This window comes from Epinephelus lanceolatus, chromosome 17 (genome assembly GCF_041903045.1).
Source record: "Epinephelus lanceolatus isolate andai-2023 chromosome 17, ASM4190304v1, whole genome shotgun sequence".
NCBI lineage: Eukaryota > Metazoa > Chordata > Actinopteri > Perciformes > Serranidae > Epinephelus > Epinephelus lanceolatus.
In genome coordinates, this window is record NC_135750.1 from 28,568,730 (window position 1) to 28,589,621 (window position 20,892).

Consider the following 20,892-nt stretch of genomic DNA (forward strand, 5'->3'; position numbering starts at 1 on the left):
AGTATAGGGTGCCATTTAATTTTATATTTAAAATCCCATTTCAGTTTATTTCAAGACTGCAGGTAAAAATGTCTGCTGTGAAACAGTTTATCAGGTTTTCCAAACTTTAAAAAACCTCAACGGATGTTTTTTATCACAGACAGAAGCAGTTGGCTGACTCATTTGCCAAAGGACATTAAGTGCTTCCAGCCTCTAACACTGGACAGGTGATCTCTCTCTACAGTGTGTGTCGCAAAGGATTTCATCCCTTCTGCCACGCAGCTCTCTCTCACCCTCCACAGCCTCGCTAAGTATAAAGGCTGCACTCTGTTGTGTGAGCTGAACTGAGCTCTTTATCACAGAGTCTTGTCCATTAGCCAGCTAGGCTGAATGAAAGGAACATTTGGATGTGTGGGGAAGGAGGATGAAAAGACCCGGCTCTATGTGGGGTCTCTTCTCATTCATTCCCTCACCGCAAAAACAAAGGAACTCTTTTGTATTTACATCAGGATGTTAAGGGTGTCTAAAAATACGCAAAAAATAACGTGCATTTTTGCACACAAACAACTGCGTGACATATTAAATGGACAAAATACATGTGGATAATCTGCCTAGATATAGCATCAACAGTGCAGAGAATAGAGTGAAATAAAATCTATACTTGACCCACTAAAATCTATTGTAACAACTTTTATTACAGAACAGCCTGGGTGGAAGTATGTAACTGTTTAGTTACAATGTTGTTTTCTAATGAGTAACTAAAGTAACATTGTGTGTGTGTGTGTGTGTGTGTGTGTGTGTGTGTGTGCGTGCAATCAAAAATACCTATGAACATATGGACTATAACATGTTCACTGTGCTGACTGTCTTTGTGAACTGTCACCCGTTTGACAACCAACCCCAAGTGACCTCTTGACACACATTTTAAGCTAGTTACCACATGACTTTAGCTTGCTAGCTAAAAGTTGACTCAAAACAAAGCTATTATCTTTGACTTTTTAATCAGAGTTTGATTTTTAAATGACTAATAACCTGCAAGCTTTGACAAAATATGTCCTTGCCTCAATGTTTTGTGTGTGTTTCACAAAATGATCAGTGCAAAATGAGCAGGATGTCAGGTAACTGTTTGATATCAACAGGCCCGTTTCCAACGAGCAGTACGGTATGGTACAGTTCAGTTCAGTACACTTTTTTCTGCTGTGAAAACTTGTGGATGGTACTAATAGAATCGTTACATACCGTCCCCATTTTTGGTCCCCCCTCTGTTGGGGTACCTAGCACTCAGATCTGGTACTAAAAGTTGGAGCTGTGAACACTGCAGTCTGTTGATTGGTCAATAGAGGACGGTCACTCTGCTCAGGGCTGAGTTGTGGCTGGTTTGAGGCTTTTGTAACCACTGTTCATACAATGGAGAGTTCTGTTCATAGACTGTAACTATTGTTGTTTCTTAAATAGCGATGATGTGAAGGTGATGAAGAAGACTCCGATGACACTGTCTTGCTTGCATAAGAAAAGGTTTATTACAAGAAATACAGCATCTATCAAGCATCTAGAATGCTTGGAGAGGTTCTCGGCCAATGTGAACTGCTCTGAAAAACAGCCCCAAATTACTCCCATTATATAGACTCGCTGTTTCTGTGAAATGTGAGACAAAGTCAAACAGACAACAGAGGGTCACCCTAGTTGGACTTCACCAAACTTTAACCCTGGGCCATAATATCTTCTTTGACCCTGACCATATATGTTTTTGACCCTGGGCCCCTTACTGGTCATCTGCTCCAAACCTTCAGAGCAAATGATAATACACTACACTATAAAATGAAAGGACGTTTTGCGACCTCTCACAGCAGCTGGAGTCAGGGAAAAAGAATTCACCGAGCTGACTGCCGGCAAATTTTAAGGTAAAACGTTTAGTTGTTATGTTACTCAATGCATGAGCTGATGATCACAGTGCAGAGAGCAGGTGTGGGTGAATCCATCAGCACACCTTAAATTTCACTTTAAAAACTCTGACCATGTCTTTAGTTTTATATGACATACATTTTTAGTAATTAGTGGATCTTCAAGCGTTTATATATGGGCCAGGTTATGTGAGCTGCATATATTCTAATCCTCACTTAGAGAAAATAAAAAAGTGTTGCGGAGCACCGTTCCTGTGGGCTCCAGCAATACTAAACCCCTGAGCTTGCCTTAGGGGCCTTACACATGCTGCCTTTAACCGCCTAGAAAACGCGAGGTCAGGCGCTGGACGCTACTTTTGTGCCTTTTTTGTGCCAGCTTTCAAGAGCATGGTGGCAGGTTGCATCCGAGGTTGCTAAGCAACCTCAACAAGCACGGTATCATAGCTCGAATGCAGAGCTGATCTTCTTCCAGACGCTGTTTATAATTGTGTGGTCTAGGTACCATGTCTGAGGGGTTACTTTTGGCTCCAAAGGTACCATACTGAAAGTGTTTGGGGGAAACAGGGCTATTGTGTCACAGCGCCCTCAAGTGTGGCTGTAATAAGCACTGTGACAACCAACCCCGGTCTCCCCTAATTTTTTTTTTTTTCAGTGTAATGTTTATTGAATTCAAATATGAAAGCCTAAACTACACTTACACTTTAAAAAGATGCTTAAAAACACAACAATAATAATAATGGTGACCATAGTTACATCCTGCGTTTGTGCATTTCAACTTGTGATATTGTTTATGTGACTTTAGCAGAGTTGGAGGTGGTGCTTTTTGGCTGAGGCTGATATTCTTTGTCCACCAGCTGCAGTCCTAATGGTCTAAAACAAATAAAGCGTGCACACAGACAGACAGACAGACAGACAGCAGTATTAGCTCGGTGGTGTGTCCGCCGCTGCATTCATAGGCTGCAGCCTGCTGTGGTCATGAGGCGGTCTGAAGGAGTCTGGAGTCAAATTCCTGAACACGTAGGAGCTCCTCGCGCTGCTCCAACACGACGCACGGCTGACGCAGGGGCGCAGCGACTAACGGATTACTGATCAACTCATCGATGAGACACAGATTTATATTTATTACTTCTACAACTAACCTACAGCTCGTTTTCGGATGTTTTTCTATTTTTTCCCAAACAAGAAACATCACATGAAGATCTTTCTCACTTGGACCGTCTGTTGACGCGCTGCTGGAGCTACTTGTTCACCGCAGAGGAGACATATAACCATCTCAAGTATCAATACTTGTGTCAGGAAATGTTTGTTACAGACAAAGGAGCGCGTGTAAAAAGCCGGGTTCACACGTCAGTCCGAAGCGGTGGAAAAAAATAACAGCCTGGGTTCACTTTTCCACAGCGGAAATGAGCTCAGTCCCATAGCCTGGCTCCGCTTCTTCTGAAACATGGTCGCTCCAGCTCCATGTAGAGCTGCCGGGATCTGACACTCTCTGACTTCTGCCCGCAGACAGCTTGTTGTGGATGGAAAGATGTTTGCTGGACTGATGGGGCTGGAGTGTCACAGTAACTCTCTGCTTCACCACCGCCAAGTCATGGAAGGTAAAGACACATCTATTTTAATGTTAAACTATTGACTGCTGTTTCTCTAACAGTCATCAGTGGGGACCATGATGGTGATGAAGACTATTTCACCAAGAGCTCAATCACACTACTTAACTTACTCAGATATAATGATCAAGGGAGAGAATAAGGGGTATGTGTGGTGATGGGAAAATAAAGAGGCAGAAATCAAAACAGCAACAGTAGAGGGTGCAGTGAGCAGAAAGTGTGTATCCAAAGCCAGACCTGCTCTCTGCACTGTGATGTTTAGTGTCACTGAATAAACTGACTGAAGGAGACTCTGTGTGTTGAGTCCTTCAGCTGTTTCCACTGCTGAGTCTGCTATATCAACTCTTTGCAACATTCAGGTCAGAGAGGTCAGAGCCTCCCTACCTCTCAGTGGTGATGAGTGCAAAGTGACTAAATACTTGTGAAAGATTTTTTCCCCTCTGAATATGTGGCGACATGTGATGCTACGCCCTTGTTTATTATCTGTCTCGCATATTTGCATACAGAGTTGTCAGTGACATATTTGTGGTTCTGTTAGGATGCATTATTTCGTCTTCATTCAAGTCTGGGCAAACTGAAACTCTACAATAAGGTTTTAAGTTTGAGTTTAGAACTGAACAGAAGCAGAGTTTAAAAAACACACATGATTATATGTCGTAGAAATATAAAATATATCTATATACACACGCGCACCGATACATTCATAGTCATACAAATACATTTACAAATACATCCATACACTTATGTACAGGGGTGGAGTATCAGACAATGGGCCTCTGGACACAGGTATGCAAAAATGTGGGGGGTTTTTGCACCTCTTTGTGGTCGTAATGCATCTTTTTGTGGTTTTGCGTCTCTTTGTGGCTGTTTTGTGTGTCTTTGCAGTTCCTTTGCATCACTTTGTGGTCATTTTGAATCTCTTCCTGTTCAGCACGTGTTAATCTGAGGGACATTTTGCAGATGAGGGCAGGGGGCGGCCCTTACACTTTGGGCCCCTGCCAGGCACAGGCCCATCCAGTAATGTGTCCATGCTTACATAAAACCATGTGTACATTTTAAAATGTTATAAAATGACAATACAAAACAGTGTAAACAGCTGGTGAGATTAACTGTTAATCTGCTGACTCAGAGTCTATTGTATGTGTGCGACACTTCAGTATCTGAATGAAAAGACCTGCCTTTTTACACACTTTCACATATTGCTGACATTTTAAATGAATCCACATATCAGATTTTCAAGTCATAGGGAGCATCAGATAATAAGGCCATCTCAAAGGAAAATGACTCATTCAGTTTAGTGGACGAAGGTGACAAAATGTCAGTTAGTTGAACAACATTAGCATTTTTCCCACACTATAAACAAATTAAATAGTATTTTAGGTACAGCGGCAACAATTAGACAATTAATCGATAAGTTGATAGACAGAAAATTATTCGGCAACGCTTTTGATCATCCAATAATTGTATTTTTTATTGTCTTTTAGCAAAAATCCTGAACATTTGTGGGTTTAATGTTTCTCAATTGTGATAATTGATGCTTTTCTTTGCCATACATGATGCTAAACTGACAAGTTTAGATTTTTGGACTGGTGATTAGATAAAACAAACCAGTTAAAGTCCTCACTTTGGGCTCTGGGAGCTTACACAGAGAATTTTTCACTCCATTCTTGCATTTTATTGACAAAACGGCAATCGATTAATTGCGAAAATAATTAGCAGATTAATTAATAATGAAAATAATTGTTAGTTGCGGTTAGTTGTTCTAATTTTAGTTTATTTGGAGTGTATTCAGTTTTTGGCTGCTGCATGTTCACACCACTGAGCTCAACCATACTCAGCTGGTTTATGATCCCCGTGCGACCATACAGGAAGTGAGGAAAGTCTCAGCGGAGCAGAGGTTCAAATCTGGATTGTCACACATTATAGTTCAGTTTCCGTCAGCCATTATGGGCATTTTCCCATATAGATTCACTTCTAGGTCACCATTTTTCATATTTATGGTCAAACGGGGAAAAAACCACACTTCTCAACTCTCATCTGTGACTTTCACTTCCCCATTTCTGTTGCTGTGGTCGGTCACAAGTGACGAGGTGTTGCACATCTGCCAAGCAGTGCTGCTTCTCAGGAGGCTGCTGACATGCAGATCAGCTGGTGTGTGTATGTGTGTGTGTCTGAGGGTGCTGAGCTTGTTCCTCAAACGTTTGTGTTTTTACGAGATCCTCTGCATTCCTCCGCTCTCTGGCCGAAGCACTTTCAGCAGCCAATGGGATGCGGTGTTTAACCTAAGGGCTCTGAGGAGGGCCTGTTTAATCTGCAAAGGTAAATAATCGGGCCTCTTCTGGCTGAGACGCTTCGCTTTCCCACACTCTTCAACATTACCAATGAGTTGCAGTGAGAAAGCTGCTGTTGTTGCAGTGGGATCACTCGCCGCTTGGCGTTGGACCACTTTAGGTCTCCCTTTGCTTATTTGCCGTTTGTGCAGGAATTCTTGGCGAACTGTTTTAGCATAAAGCCTGGCAGGAAGCAGCAAATGACATACCTCTGAAGGGCTTCAACCAAGAAGTGGATACCCCCCAACACACACACACACTCACACACACACACACACACACACAATGGGCCCTGAGGCATTTCCTTCCCCTTTACAGAGAAGAGCTGTCTTTGTGTAGTCGAAGCATGACGAGGATACAGTAACACTTTCTATCATCAAGTCCTTCCCCTTTCAACTCCTGAGCTCTTTGACTCTCTGGAGTGGGCTCCATGTTATATCTTGACCACACCAGATGGCAGACGGTTGTGTTTGGTACCTACAGAGAGTGTAGAGTTTCTTAAATTGGTTATGGAACAGTGGCCACGTCTGCAAAGAAACACTAATGGAGCTGTATGTAACCTGAGCTTTGGTGCGGTGGTCCCAGTGGACAGGAGGTCCTACACACACACACACACACACATACATACACAGCCAGGGTACAATGGGAACACCCCTCTGTTACTCTCACTACGAGTCCTGCCTTCACATTAGTCTGACAGCAGAAGTCTCCCTTAAGTGGAGTCTTTTTGTGTCTCTTCCTCTCCAGTCACATGAGAGGGTTTAGGAGTGACATCACTGGAGGTTATGGGGGGTTGAGCAGGAGGCTGTGGTTGCTTTGTCGTGGTCATGGTTTGTTTGATATCCTGCATTCCTGTCTTGACATACAGCTCTGAATTTGAATTTAAAAAAAGATATGGTGTCCTCATAGATACAGATGTCTTTGATTGTTACTGATGTATTGTTGTGTCATTAAGCTTTTTAAAGAAAAAGTGTAGCAGGGTTTTACAATGACAGTAGTATGAATGCCCCCAGTGTTTTCAGCACAAAAGTCTATGTGTCAGTGTGTCTCTGTGTGTCTTGTGTGTGTGTGTGTGGGAAGAGAAAATTGAGAGCCAGAAGTGAAAAAGAGAGTGGCACAGCTGTACACAAAGGGGCTGTTGATTCCCAACATTTCAGCCTGTCTCCGTCTCTGAATCCTACACATTACATGTATTAATCATGTGGCGCTGCAGCAGGTGTCCAGCTCTGAACACAAACCGGTCTTTATCACGCTCCTCCACTTTTCAGACCAAATACTGTTTACACTGATGTTTTACAACTTCTCATTGCTGGGGTTGGCTGTCAGCAGTGGTTTGCAAACTGTTTCTGTCACAGACTTAACCCCCATATGAACCTATAACATTTTATTTATCCTGTAACATTATTAGGGAAATTTGGGACATAATGAAGAACATGAACTCAGTGTTGTTGCCAAGGGGTGGCCAGGCAGGGGGCACCACCCTGATATAATCACTGGCCCCCCTCGTGAAAATAATGGAAAACAACTGGAGGTCTCTGTGCATGGTGTTTTTAATCTTGAATTGGCTTGTTCCCAGTAAACTTAAAGCTGTGTATTTGTCGTTATGAGAAAAACAACAACCAGTCTATCTGAAGAACACTGAATGGACACATGACGTGAATACAGACACATAACACTAAAACAGGATTGTTGTGGAACAGTGGAACCACAGGCGCAGTTTGCGTTGGTGCAGGGGGCTCACTGAACCCCCTGGTGACCATAGCCAAAAGTTCATAAAGGGATTTAAATCTATTAATAGCTAGTATTTCATTTTTTTTTTATTTCATTTAACCTGTACTTGACCAGGAAGTCCCATTGAGATTGAAAATGATGCCCTTAAATTCGTCAGTGGATAGTGTTTCTAATTTTCAATCATTTTGAAGTTGTTCCATGTCCAAGGTGCATAACTGGAGAATGCAGTTTTCCCCAGATCCCGGGGTACATTAAAAGCAACCACTTGGAGGAGCTTAGCTGGTAACTAGAGCTGACACACATGGGCAGGAAGTTTGCCCAATATTGCTTTATAGATAAAGGTATACCAGTGCTGTTGTCTGCAAGTGGTCAGTGACGTCCAACCCACCAAATCATAAAGAATGCACTGATGAGTAAGTGGCTTTGCATTTGTAAAAACGTAGAGAATCATGGTACACTGACTCAAGGCTACGTAAAATGGAGGAGGTTGCATGCATATACAGTATTTCACCGTAATCAATCACAGACAGAAAAGTAGCTTCCACAAGTTTTTTCCTAGCACTTAAATTAAAACAGGTTTTACCTCTAAAACAAAAAACATCTTTAATTAAAGCTTCCTAACTAGAGTAGCAATATGTACATTAAATGAAAGCTTGTCATCTATCCATATACCCAGGTACTTGTATGAGGACATACAAGTAGTTACAAGAATCAAGTTTCAGTGCATTTACCGTAGCAGGCAGCTAACAACAACAATAACTGTTTTCAAAATGGGAAAATGGATGAATAATCACACAAGACATTCATTGTCAGATTTATATTTATGGATTTATTTTACAGACTCGGAAAAGATACTGCACTGCACCACCGGATTACAAAGCTTCTGAAAGGGATACGATCTCACCTGCGCCTTCATCAGACTGGCACAATGGCTAACACACTAGTCTATGCACATTGGATAATTAGTGACATTAACTGTAAAACAAGACACCAAAGTATATCAGCATTATTATCATATTGACATAGGGCCACCTCAAGATGTTCAGTGGCCCCATCTGGCCCCCCCTTGAAAAAATTCTGGGAGCTCCACTGCATGAACTGCATGCTTTTTTACTCCTATATACTTTGTAAATGTCAAATGCAATTTAAATTTGCGTCTGCTTGATTAGCTTTATTAGTTTTTTCCTGTCTTCCCTTATCACAATTCTGTCCATCTTATATTTAAATTTGCACTAATATCTAATAACAAAGATTATAATAACTACTTCTACATTTGTGAAAGGAGTCATCCCAAAGAGAATTATCACCTAGACTCAATTCTCACCGCTCTCCTCCGCCTTGTTTTCAGCAACAAAAAGCTCTGATGACACCACTGTACACCATGTTCTCATAACCAAACAACAACCAGACACAGTAAGCAACAAGCTGCTGATCACAAAGAAGCTTTCAGTTGCTAAATAGCCAGATGTTTCCTTAAAGAGTTGGTAGAAATCAGACAAGAGCTAAAAGAGATTAATGAAGAAGACACCAACATAGCTCTTAATGAACGCTAATGTTGCTCTGTATCTGCTGGATGTGTAGGTTTGTTAATATTGTAGTTATATCAGCTTTCTTGTTGACACAGTTATATGTCAGTGTTGTGTTTGAAGCTTGTTCCATTGCCCCAAGTGGCTTTTGTAGGATGTGTTTGCTTTGAGGCTTCCTTTTCTTTTCTTCCCACTCAGAGATCTGTCCGACCTCAATTAAATGCATGAAACATGCTGCAAAAATAGAGCTTGTCCTCTTGTTGTCTCAGTGGATATTTCTAACAGCAATTCTGTTTGTTTTTTGTTCCAACATGAATCATATTCATTCAGCTTTACTTCCACTCCGCCCTCTGCAGCACGGCCTGCCTGACAGTGCGAGAACTTCTGGTTTAGGGCAACATGGCTGTGTTTTCAAAAATAAACCGATTCGAATGTAACTTCAGGAAGTATTGTTCATGTAGCCCACTCCTCCACTGAGAGGCGTGTCTCAGCTCAAAATGACTGTGTGGCTTTGGTATTTCCCAACAGCTGGGGCAGAACTCTGGGAGATGTCACACATCTGCCAAAGTTGTTTTTCATCCAGTTAGCGCTGCTAGCTTTAAGGGCAGAGGGGTGGGAAAAGTTGCTTTGGTTATATCCCATCCACAATACTTATAATATGAAGTTTTACATTCTTGTTTAAGTGGCACATTTACAACACATACTCCATGATAGCATAGTTAATCATGCCAGTTCTATGAGCTCACTCTTTATCTTCCTAATGACCTTGTTGTCCAGCTTAATGGTTAATCTCTGCATTGACAGGTGGCAGAGCATCAGGGACAGCTGGCAGCTCCGCTCGTAAGAGGCTCCACCGGAGACCAGGGTACATGAGAGGAGAGCAGTCCAGACTACAGACTACTCATGGGCAGGAGGAGGAGGAGGAAGAAGAGGAGGAGGAAGGGAGGACCAATTGCATTCGGAATGGAAAATCTGGACGTCACAGTGACATCACCGAGGGAACCAGCGCTCAGAGGATGAGTCATTCACCTGCTGTCAAAGTGTCCTTAATGACTCAGCAAAGGCCTGATAAACTTACATGTAGCACCTGGAAGAGTAACAGTTTTGACTCCCCTGTTACTCGTCCTCGTCCCCCTGTGGACTGCAGTAGCATTAATGGTACATCCAGCCTCCGGGGTCCATGTTCTCCACCCCAGAATGAACTCAGGTTAACCTCAAGCCCAGCCCCCAGGCCCTCACCGGAGGACTCCTTTAACTCCAGCTTCAGTTTCATCCAACAGTCTCTCAAGTCCAGCCAGAGGACAGACACAACCACTGCCACACCAACCCGGGAACCAGAACCACTGAATCAGTCAACTAAAGCACCTAGTTCACCTAAAACCAGAGCAGCAACCTTACCCATTACGCACAACATCTCAAAACAGTCAACTCCCATCCAATCACCACCCTCCTCCACCCCAAGCAGCCAGGCAGAGAGAGAGGAGCTGTCATTGGGCAGGGGGTTTTGGCGGGACTGTCTGTGGGGTGACAGGGAGGTTACGCCCGACCTGCCTGACGGTGACTCTCGATCTCTGGACATAGAGATCACCTCCTCACTGTCAGTGGACTCAGACACTGCGTCCGCCTCTTCTGTCACCTCCGGCTACGAGAGTGCCACGCCTGCTTCCGACCAAGGCTGGGACAACCTGGTGAAGAAGTACGAGGGTGTGCTGCAAGACTGCCTCCAGAACAACCGCACACACACCAAGGTGAGAATGATTGACTCCTGATGTGAGGATGGGATGCAGGGCTGTTGTCATAAGTGCCTTTATTGAATTACGTATTTTTCCTCTTACCTGTAGTGCTGTTGATCAATGAGGATTGTTTTAGTGCTGAAGTTGCATAGTGCTGGAGATTTCGGCCATGGAGATGCCTTCTATTAAATATAATTTAACGAGGTGGCACTCAGCTTGTGGTGCTCTAAGCGTTAAAGAAAAACATTTGAAAAACTCAGCAGCAATGTCTCTTTCCAGAAATCATGACTCTGTTACTCAAGATAATCCACAGACCTTGTTGTGAGCAGTTTCATGTAGGAACTATTTTCTCTCAATTGAACTACACCTGCCAGCCGTATCACCATGCAGAAGGAAGCGTACATCTACTCATGGATGAGAGGCTCATGCTCGTGACAGTATGAGATGTAAACATAAATGGCGTCCTCCTCGGCTGCGCTGTAACATCAGCTAGCTCAGTGGTGCTGGGTGAGCTAGCAGTAGATGCACTCCTCCTCCTGTGTAGTGACACAGCTGACAGGTGTAGTTCAGTAGAAAGAAAATAGTTCCTACATGAAACTGCTCACAACAAGGTCTGTGGATTATCTTAAGTAACCAAGTCATGATTTCTGGAAAGAGACATTGCTGTTGAGGTTTTCAAGTGTCTTTTTTGGCGCTTTGAGCACCACAAGCTGAGTGCCATCTAGTTCCATTATATTGGAGAGAAGGCAGACACCTCTACAGCCGATATCTCCAACACTCAGCAACTCACATCAAAACAACCTAGACTGATAAACAGCACTACAGGTAAGAGGAAAAATACGTATTTTTGATTTTGGGGTGAACTGTCCCTTTAAATTGTCTGTGGCAGACAAATTTAAAAACATTTAGTTTGGTAGACTAATGATGACGAGGTTTTAAACATGCCCAGTCCTCCACTTGCTGACCCAGCAGGCTATCACTTTGACATGATGGTCATTGCACCCAGACTTTTCTTTTTTTGGCCTTTGGCGACTGTGTAAAGAGCATCGTCCTCTGGACTGTTAAGTAATCTGTTCTGTCTTGTGTCTATTGTGTCTCCCCTCTCAGATTGAGTCCATGATGTTGAAGCTGCAGAGGCTCCAGCAGAAAGCCATTTTGGATGACGACTATGACGCAGGTGAACTAAGACTTTGAGTTGATCCGTTGCTTCAATAAGTAGGTCATTGCAGCTGCTACGCACTGTAGTTGTGAATGGACTGTAGAGAGCTTACCTTGAACTAACTTTAGTTTCTGACATGTTCTACGCATGTCTTTTGATATTTTTTAAAATGAAAATATTTTATCCTCCCAAGAACATTGTTTTTAATTTATTTAGTATAATGGAAAGAGGACAGTGAACAGGGAAGACAGACTGAGTGGACATACAGTAAATTTCACTGGCATGTTCAGGCAGGACCCAAACAGTTATCAGCTTGATGTTTAAGATGAGGGCAGATATGGGGAGTTCCCCATATCTGCCGAGTTTTACTGAAACTCCCCAGTGACTGTCATGTGAGCTCTTCACATAGTGTCTGTTTCTAGGAGATTAGCACAGATGATACCTCTTGCTTTGATATTTAGTTTTAAATTCGAGTTGACACTGACCTTAGTAGTGGTTTTTCTGTATTGTAAGATGAAGAGTTAAACATGCTCACCACATCTGATCCATCAGCCAAGTAAAACTAAAAATTGGACATTGTGAAACAAGCAACAGAGAGCAGGCAAAGCTGAAACAAACTCCACATTTATTTACAAGGAAAACCAGGGGCTTTTGGGGCTGTGTGAACACTAATTCAGATTAATTTTAAAGACAGCATGGGAAAGAACCAGGGAGTCCTCAAACCCAACAAATTTAATCTGGACTTTATTTTGAATCTGTCTCCAGAAGAAAGAGAATATTTTTCTAGCTGGCCTGAGGAAAGTTTATTTTCAAAGGAGGACTTCAATCTGACCCATTTCTTGGAAACCTGTGACAGAAATAAATACCAACATCTGCTCTAGACCTTGAACTATTTAAGCGGAGTGGTTATTTGGGTCAGTGTGTCTTGTCAGGTTTTCTGTTTGACTTTTGATACTGTGCATCACAAACCTCTCTGACTTTTTCCAGGGAAGGTTTTTTTGCACCCGTTAACTTGCTGTTGCTGTTTTTCTGTCAGCAGGATGCATGACAAACAGCCTTCCATTAAATGTTCTTTACAAGAAATAACAGTTGATTAGATTTTCTTGCTGATGACGGTTTAGATGTTTTACCCTGAGATAGTTATCATCTTTAAAATTAGCCCTTAACCCAGCAGAAGGGTTATGGTGTTTACAATATCCAGAAATGAAGGATTCATAAGATTTAAATGACAGGAATTATGTCTTCTTGGAAACAGCAAGCTGAGAATTGTTGAGTATTGACAGAAGTTTGTTTTCCAAGTGCCTTCTAGTTAGGGTATAATTTGGTAATTGAATAAATGTGTGCGCAGACATGTTATTTCAGTAAATGTAGGCTACAAAGATCTCTGCAGTCACAACAAGTTTCTACATTGACTGTCTGACTTGAATCTAGTTGCTAAAAACATTTAAGCAAATATTAATGCGTGTAATTCAGTGTGTGTGTGTGTGTGTGTGTGTGTGTGTGTGTGTGTGTGTGTGTGTGTTACCAGCTGAGCGTTTTGGGAAAAAGCTGGAGGAGCTGTGCAGGGAGCGAGGCGCTCTGAAGTTGGGTCTACCCTCCACACAGCCCAGCGTGGCTCAGTTCCTGGAGCGGCTCAGGCAGGTGGTGCACAGCGCCCTCCAGAGGGCAGACTGCAGTCAGTGCAGGTCAGTCACAACACAATGATGCATTATTAGTTTACACACTACACTACACTCTGCTGAGGTCACACCCTGCTGGAAATGAACATCATGTTCTGATGTTAATGTCGTGCTAATGTATGATATTATATTGTCAATATTAATATCAGTAACTGGAAGCTACTGTTTTGATAGTGAAGGATAATTTTTTTTCTATTTTTCTATAATAAGTATATTTTTTTCAGTGTCTAATCACCTGAAAATAAGAATTGTGTTTTCTCTACCTTAAAATGAGCCATTTTTATCTACATAGGGAGCAGGCCCATGTTCATGGAGATCCCCATGTTGCACTGCTATGTTTCTACAGTAGCCCAGAATGAACAAACCAAACACTGGCTCTAGATAGGACTATTCGATTTTTTGTGTTAGCCACCATAGTTTGCAGCCCCTTTGCAATGAGAGCGTTGAAGAAACAGAATAACAGAATAACGTGAAACTGCTTTTTTGTATTTAATTGTTTTAAATCCCCTGCTCTGTTTGTTCTGGAGAGGAAGAGATCTCTATGGACAATGCGGTAAGATCGATAAAAACCTCCTTAACAATGAACACTGAAGGAATTCTGACTGAGAGAAGTTTCAGCTGGTTGTAATTTGCAATTGTCACTGCTCGCTGCCACAAAATCCCCCTAAATCTTACACACTGGACTTGTAATGTTCCAGTAACACTATATTTTCCTCATACTGTCTGTGCTGGAACACCTGTATTCACACTGTCTGAAGTGCTCTGTTTTAAGCCCCCATTCCAAAAAAGCTGCTCTGATTGGTCAACGTTTTTGGGTCTGCACCACCTTTGCATCTGGGAAATAATATATCGGAGATTAGCAGCACTTTCTACCATGAAAGATCACCAGTAAAAGCTTCTAAACACAACCAGCCATGTTTCAGCAGGAACATGAGCCAAAATCAATGAGAAATGAACATTATCAGTAACCAAGATTTAATTTCCCTCACATTAGCATGTAGCTACATGTAGCAGTGTTGGCTACATTATGTAAACACCTGCAAAAAAAGATTCCTTTTTCATTTCCAATTTATTTTTATGACAGTACTTATTCATTTAGACAACAGCATTGTTTATTCCAATAACCTTATAATGTTAATCACAATCTAATACTATTACATGGTTATTAGCAATAGCGTAATGTTGCTATACATCCCAACTGGCTTTGTATTATTGAAGTCAACAGGTGTTTCAGCGCTTGGTGAAATCTGCATTCTGACAGCTTTATGTGGTTAAATTAAGTTAACAGCTTTGTCCCGTGATAATGATAATGATCATCTTCCATCATGATGCTGTAGGACAGAGCAGTTAGAGAGGGGTGTCAAAAATAACTCTTTGAACAGGAAGGTAGTCAGGTGGGGCCTCTCCAGAGGGTATCCTGAACAAATGTAACCGAAAGCTCATGCAACAAAGCTGTGTTTGTCACACATCCCTGCATCTCAGAGTTTTTATAATGCTAAAACTCAGGAAAAAATATGCCTCCAAAGATTCAAGGTCACCTCTGTTATGAAGTCAGTCACTCCATTTCAGTGATTTGGAGAAAGTGCACTAAGAAATTGGTTAAAACAAGCTTTAATGTGGTGTAGTAGTACATAGTATTAATGTTCCACTGCACAATGTACTGCCCATATAAACTCACTTTGACTTGAGGAGGCTGAACAGGACTCTGAAATGTGACTGCATGTTGTGTAAAATTAGAGGAGTCATGATTAAAGATGTGAGAACCACATTGAGGCCTTTGTAGTGACTGTCTCTTTGTGACTGGTCATCAGGGAGAGTCTGGAGCCAGATGTGTCCGACACATTGCAGGGTCCGCTGCATCGAAGAGATCGCCTGATCCAGGAGAGACGGCTTGTAGAGGTAAATTCATGTTACATTATGGCATTAAAGCTTAAATGCTCTTTTCTGGCACTTTGTGTCACGTGTGTGTAATGTAAAACTGATAAATGTATAGAAAGACTAACAGCTGTGCTCATGTTTGCAGCTCTCTTTATAGTAAATCCAGAATTCGTGAAGTAAAGTTCAGGTTAAGTACTTGATTATAGTGGTATATGTACTGGTGTGGATTATTAAAGTACTATTTCATTTTATTCATCAGGATCACGATTAGCTTGATCAAAAAAGGCTATTTTTCCAATCCCAACCACTATGTCATGCCCAACACAATAGAGAACAGGACAATTACTAACCTGATGAGTAACTGACAATTAATGCAAGAAACATTTATAAACCTGCGCAGGAGGAGATAGCAGAGCTGCAGCAGAGGCTGACGGAGCTGAAGGACCGCAGTCGATTCCTGGAGCAGCAGATCCAGCAGGAGGAGCAGCAGGTGGAGGCCGAGGAGCTGGAGGGCTCCGTGCTGAAGAGCTGCACCATTGCCCAGCTCCGCGATATGAGCCGAACCCTGCAGGACCTCATCACCTCTGAAAACCGCATGCAGATCTCCGTGTCTCCTTCACCCTCCATGCTCAGGTCAGCGTCACATACATGCAGAATGTTACACCAAATGATTTTGTTTACTTGAGTGTTGCATGCACAGGTGCACAATTTAAAACATGTGAAGTGCCTGATTACATGCTTATGTAACAACCACCTGCACGCTTTCGCTGAGAAAAGTCTCATACCAAAGTTTTAGATTAGTCTGTTTTTGTTTTTATAAATTAAATATTCGTCTCTATTAAAAAACCTCTGGGTAATACGCGAGTCAAACCTACTGTTCCCTGGCACAGGACTCAATTTGGGGATACTTACTCGTGTCTTTTTTACATGTTCAGGTGCATAAATGAGAAAACATCTCTGGATATTTTACTGGCTTTTGCTGTCCAGAAGGTGTGTGTGCTTCAGCGAAAAATGTGCAAATGTATGTGAAAAATGTAAAAGTCAAATTGCGCCTTGGGAGTGTTCTGTGAAGAGACATCTTCACACATTACAGATTTGCATTTTACACCTGATTGATTTGGTTGGGCTGAGCCTGAACACTGCCGAACACCATATCTGTGAAATAATTTGCAGACTGGGCCATCACAGGCATTGCCTTTACTCAGAAGTGATATGATCAGCTGGAAGGTTGCACTTGTAGTATGATTTATATTGCAGTCATTGATTTTTATTATTGTTTTTTGCCCTTTACTCAATATGGATTACATGAAGCACATGAGATAAACTTCATATACATGCTCGCAGTCCGGGTGAGGGATATTTTGACAGTACATGACAGGAAACTCAGATTTGCTCACCTCTGATCATGCCTTAGGTAGTTTTCATAGTTCCTGCAGTTCTGTCAGTCACCAGGTGGGGCTGCTAGAGAGCTGTGGGTGTGTAGTGACACCACAACAATCATCAGTCCCTGAATGTTTCCCCTGTATCAAGTCACGTATTTTCTTATCATTAAATTAGCTCGTTTGGAGGAGGATGTGTCAGAGCAGATCCTCCATTTCACTAAATCTTTGCCTCCCAGCTTCGTTCGTCCTCCGACGAACAAAGTGGCGTTTTGAATAAATCTTGCAGCAGGACTGTTTCGTCCTGTGCCAAGAAAGTACGACTGAGTCCAAAGCACACCATCATGTTTCAACCCAATTAACATCTCATATAGTAGCATGGAAGATCTTTGACAATTAAAGAAATACAGATGAAGTGTTTTTACATACATTAAAAAAAGATAAAATTGCACACAGTTTTGGATGCACGTGCAGTTTTTGATGAGATCCAGCTCTTGTGCCTATGCAGGGTTTGAAGCGCTTATTGTGAGTCACCGACTGAGTGTAATGTAATGCAATAATTGTGTAAGACTTCACGAGGAATGATTTGTTTACTTTCAGGTTCAGAGAGGATGTATCAAGCAGCCACAACTACGTTTCCTTATTCGTCGCATCCCCCTGTGCTCCCAGTCCTCTTCTCTCACACCTGCTTGAACCTGCTTTGAATTTTAATGGTTTTTCTCAGATGCAAATGATTGCTTTGCATCATATCCTCTGAAGTTAATAGCTTGCGACGGATCACCGTGGAAAGCCTCTCTGTCTTGCCACTCGTTAGAAAGACATGTAAATTGTACTTATCGCCTTCTCCGTGGCGTGACCCACCATCACAGGCATAATTTGATATCTGACATATTCTCACCCCAACTGGAACGCATTTATTCTTGCTGCTGATTGAAATTGCGACCCCAGATTGGATATTCAGCTGCACATCTGTGGGTGGTGAGCTCCGGGTCATCATGATGATTGTGTTGCTTGCAGTTCCCTTTCCAAATAACACAGGACATTTCTTTCCCATATCGAGATTTCTTTCCCTATGGGTACTGGATTTAAGAAATCCACCCTTTTCACAGTAGCTGCATCCCTTAAAAAAAGGTTCTGTAACACTGATGTTCAGAGACAACATTTTAGTCTGACTCACCCTGAACATCAGCTTGAATAACATGGAAAGGGCACACTGCTTTTTGTGATATCAGACGATAGGGACTATCTAAAGGTGACTGTGTTGTGTATAATGGATTTTATGCTACTGTTTTCCCCTCTACTAATTGATTTATATCTCTGTCACAGAATAATGTGACCTCAATGGTTTGTCCTGTTTACATACACGTCCAGTAATAACATTACTAAAATTAATCCTGACATCTGAAATGATCATCTGGACGGGTACAATGAAAACCAATATTGTCAGAACAATAAGAAAATCAGCAAACTAAATATTGTATGTAACTAAGATCTCATTAATATAGCACCTTTTAAACAAGGTTTCAATGTGCTTCACAGGATACAGATGCAGAAAAATAAGAAACGTATATGGCCATAAACAGAAAGGACACATAACCAAAGACAGAATAACAGCCCTGCATGAAAACATGGGCTTTGAGAAGTTTTTTGAAGCAGTTTACAGACCCAGCAGATCTAAGAGAGGGATAGGGCTCTGACAGCAGTAACAGACCTTGGCTATGAGTAGCCTAGAGGTGGCATAAAGATGTGAGAGTTCAGAAATGTATGAAGGAGCAAGACCATGTGGGGCCTTGTATGTGCTCAGCAGTATCTTCAAGTCTATTCTGTACTTTACGGGGAGCTAATGAAGGGATGCGAGGATTGGTGTGATGTAGGATCTGTGGTTGGATTTGGTTAACAGCCTGGCTGCAGCTTGGTGCACGAGCTGCAGGCAGGATGTGGCTGCTCAGCTGAGACCATGGACTGTATAAAAATAATGGATGTAGCCACTGTGACGTCAGCCATTGGTTTGTGGACTTGCTTTGTTCGGCATTTTAGCTTTCGTCATCTTGGATCTTTGGAGCCAGAAGGGACCATGTATGGACAAGAGGGTGGCACTGGTTTGTAACTGAGACTGAGGACACTATCGGCAGACAGCCTGTCATTCAGAGCGGCCTGCCCTTATTTATGTGTAATCTGAAGCCTTAATAAAATGTAAACGGGTGAGTTTATATAAAAATTCACCCCCGTACAGTTGTCATGAACGTTAAAATTAGCTATAGAGACAAAACTGTTTTTATACCAGGCTGTAAACATGTTTATTTCTACTGTAAAGTTTGGTATTTTAACATGGGGGTCTATGGGGATTGACTCATCTCTGGAGCAAGCCTCAAGTGGCCATTAGAGGAACTGCAGTTTTTAGCACTTCCATGTCGGCTTCATTTTTCAGCCCTGGAGGTTGATCTAGGTGCGAAAAAATTAGGGTATGGATTAGTATTCTAGGTCTTTAGGTGATAGCATTGAATTGATTTTTGGGATGTTGTGGAGTTGGAAGAAGGTCAAGCTTGTGAGTCAAAGTGCAGATTCTGATGAAATATTACACCCTGGTTTCTAGTGGAAGGTTCCATATTGGTGTCCACACGGCTGATGTAGGTTTTCATTTGGGAAGTTATCAGAACCAATAAGAAGACACTCACTTTTGCCACAGGTCAATTTGAAAATACAGATTTAAACTGCGACAAATCATTTCACAGCCTAGTTTTGAGCTCCGCTGCTTTCCCCAGGTTTTTATCAACTTAATTTTAAGAATTTTGCAATTCCATATAATTATCTTTAAGACTAAGCAGGCATCTAAACTAGAACAGAGGATGAACGACAGGCAGGACTTCTCAGTGCTTAGCACCTGTTACTTCACCACCGACTGAATCTGGTCAATGGCAAAGGAATTTTATAGATAGTTGATTAAAGGGATAGTTTTCTTTTCTTTCATGCTGGGAGTTTGATAAGAAGATCAATGCCAGTTTCATACCAGCTTGTTAAACACAAAACAACATCCAGCAGCTGCTGTTACCTTTAGACAGAGCCAGTAATTTTCTGTACCAGCAAAAATGCACTTAAATCCACTGGTTAAAGTTTTGATTCCAAATGCAAAATCTGGAGCATAAGGTGTCAGAGCACGGACCTTATGCTTTCATGTTTGCACACAATATTCAAGTCATTTTTTTATACCCAAATAGACAGTAAGTAAACCTCTCATTCTGGTTACGGATATCTGTAGGATTTTGCTTTAAGTCTTTGCAGTTGATGCAAGGATGTTAGTGAATAATTAGTGCCTGCACTTTTGCTCATATCTATTAAACAAGATCTTTGAAGGTATTCCTCTATGAAATATAGAAAATATTCAGTATACCTGTTGATAGTCGTAAACCACTCTGTGTTTAGAAGATTAAAGTAAACCAGTGGACTTTTATTGCTGTCACTGACACCTATTGATTTTACTTTTAGCCCCCAAAAGAAGTTACTTTTAGCTCTGTACTGTAACATTTTGATTTCCTTTTATTACAGACTCCAGGAGCAGGAGCAGGCACTGAATCTGTCCATCAAGGAAGCCACCGCCAAAGTAAGTCACTGTTCCTCTGCCCGGATTTAGTCCACAACAGCTCAGCCTCTCTTTAGCATGCCAACGATGACTGAATGTGTGTGAATAGCTAATGGATTGTAAGTCAAACTAGAAAGCATGTACTGTATGCCAGCGTCAGTGTATTAAATATGCATACTAAATGTCACTTTTTATTTGACAAGGCAGTGAACTGTCCATAGTTGCATGTAAGAGTTATCGTTTTGAGAAATCCTCCCTTAATAATCCTCCATAAAACAATACAACACTAGAAAAATACAAATTGCTGATTTTTGGAGAATTTCTGATGAGAAATAGGCAACTGAATTAGTACTTTAATTGATTATTTAATTGTAGAAGTGTTCATTTTTACTTTTTAGCAGCTACAGCCAGTG

General features: G+C 41.7%; 1 protein-coding gene across 2 annotated transcripts in view; it reads left to right on the forward strand.

Annotated features, from left to right (window-relative positions):
• The first annotated feature begins 2,786 nt into the window (after positions 1 to 2,786).
• Positions 2,787 to 20,892, forward strand: part of disc1 (DISC1 scaffold protein) — a 57,795-nt gene continuing 39,689 nt past the window's right edge. Inside the window, exons 1-7 of one of the 2 annotated variants that reach the window (XM_078176187.1) lie at positions 2,787 to 3,478; positions 9,879 to 10,822; positions 11,915 to 11,984; positions 13,495 to 13,651; positions 15,457 to 15,544; positions 15,924 to 16,156; positions 20,446 to 20,500. In XM_078176187.1, the coding sequence (XP_078032313.1) occupies positions 3,409 to 3,478; positions 9,879 to 10,822; positions 11,915 to 11,984; positions 13,495 to 13,651; positions 15,457 to 15,544; positions 15,924 to 16,156; positions 20,446 to 20,500 (1,617 nt within the window). In that variant the 5' untranslated portion in view covers positions 2,787 to 3,408. Of the gene's footprint in view, positions 3,479 to 5,646; positions 5,807 to 9,878; positions 10,823 to 11,914; positions 11,985 to 13,494; positions 13,652 to 15,456; positions 15,545 to 15,923; positions 16,157 to 20,445; positions 20,501 to 20,892 lie in introns of those variants that run through there. The other variant, XM_078176186.1, reaches the window with a different exon arrangement.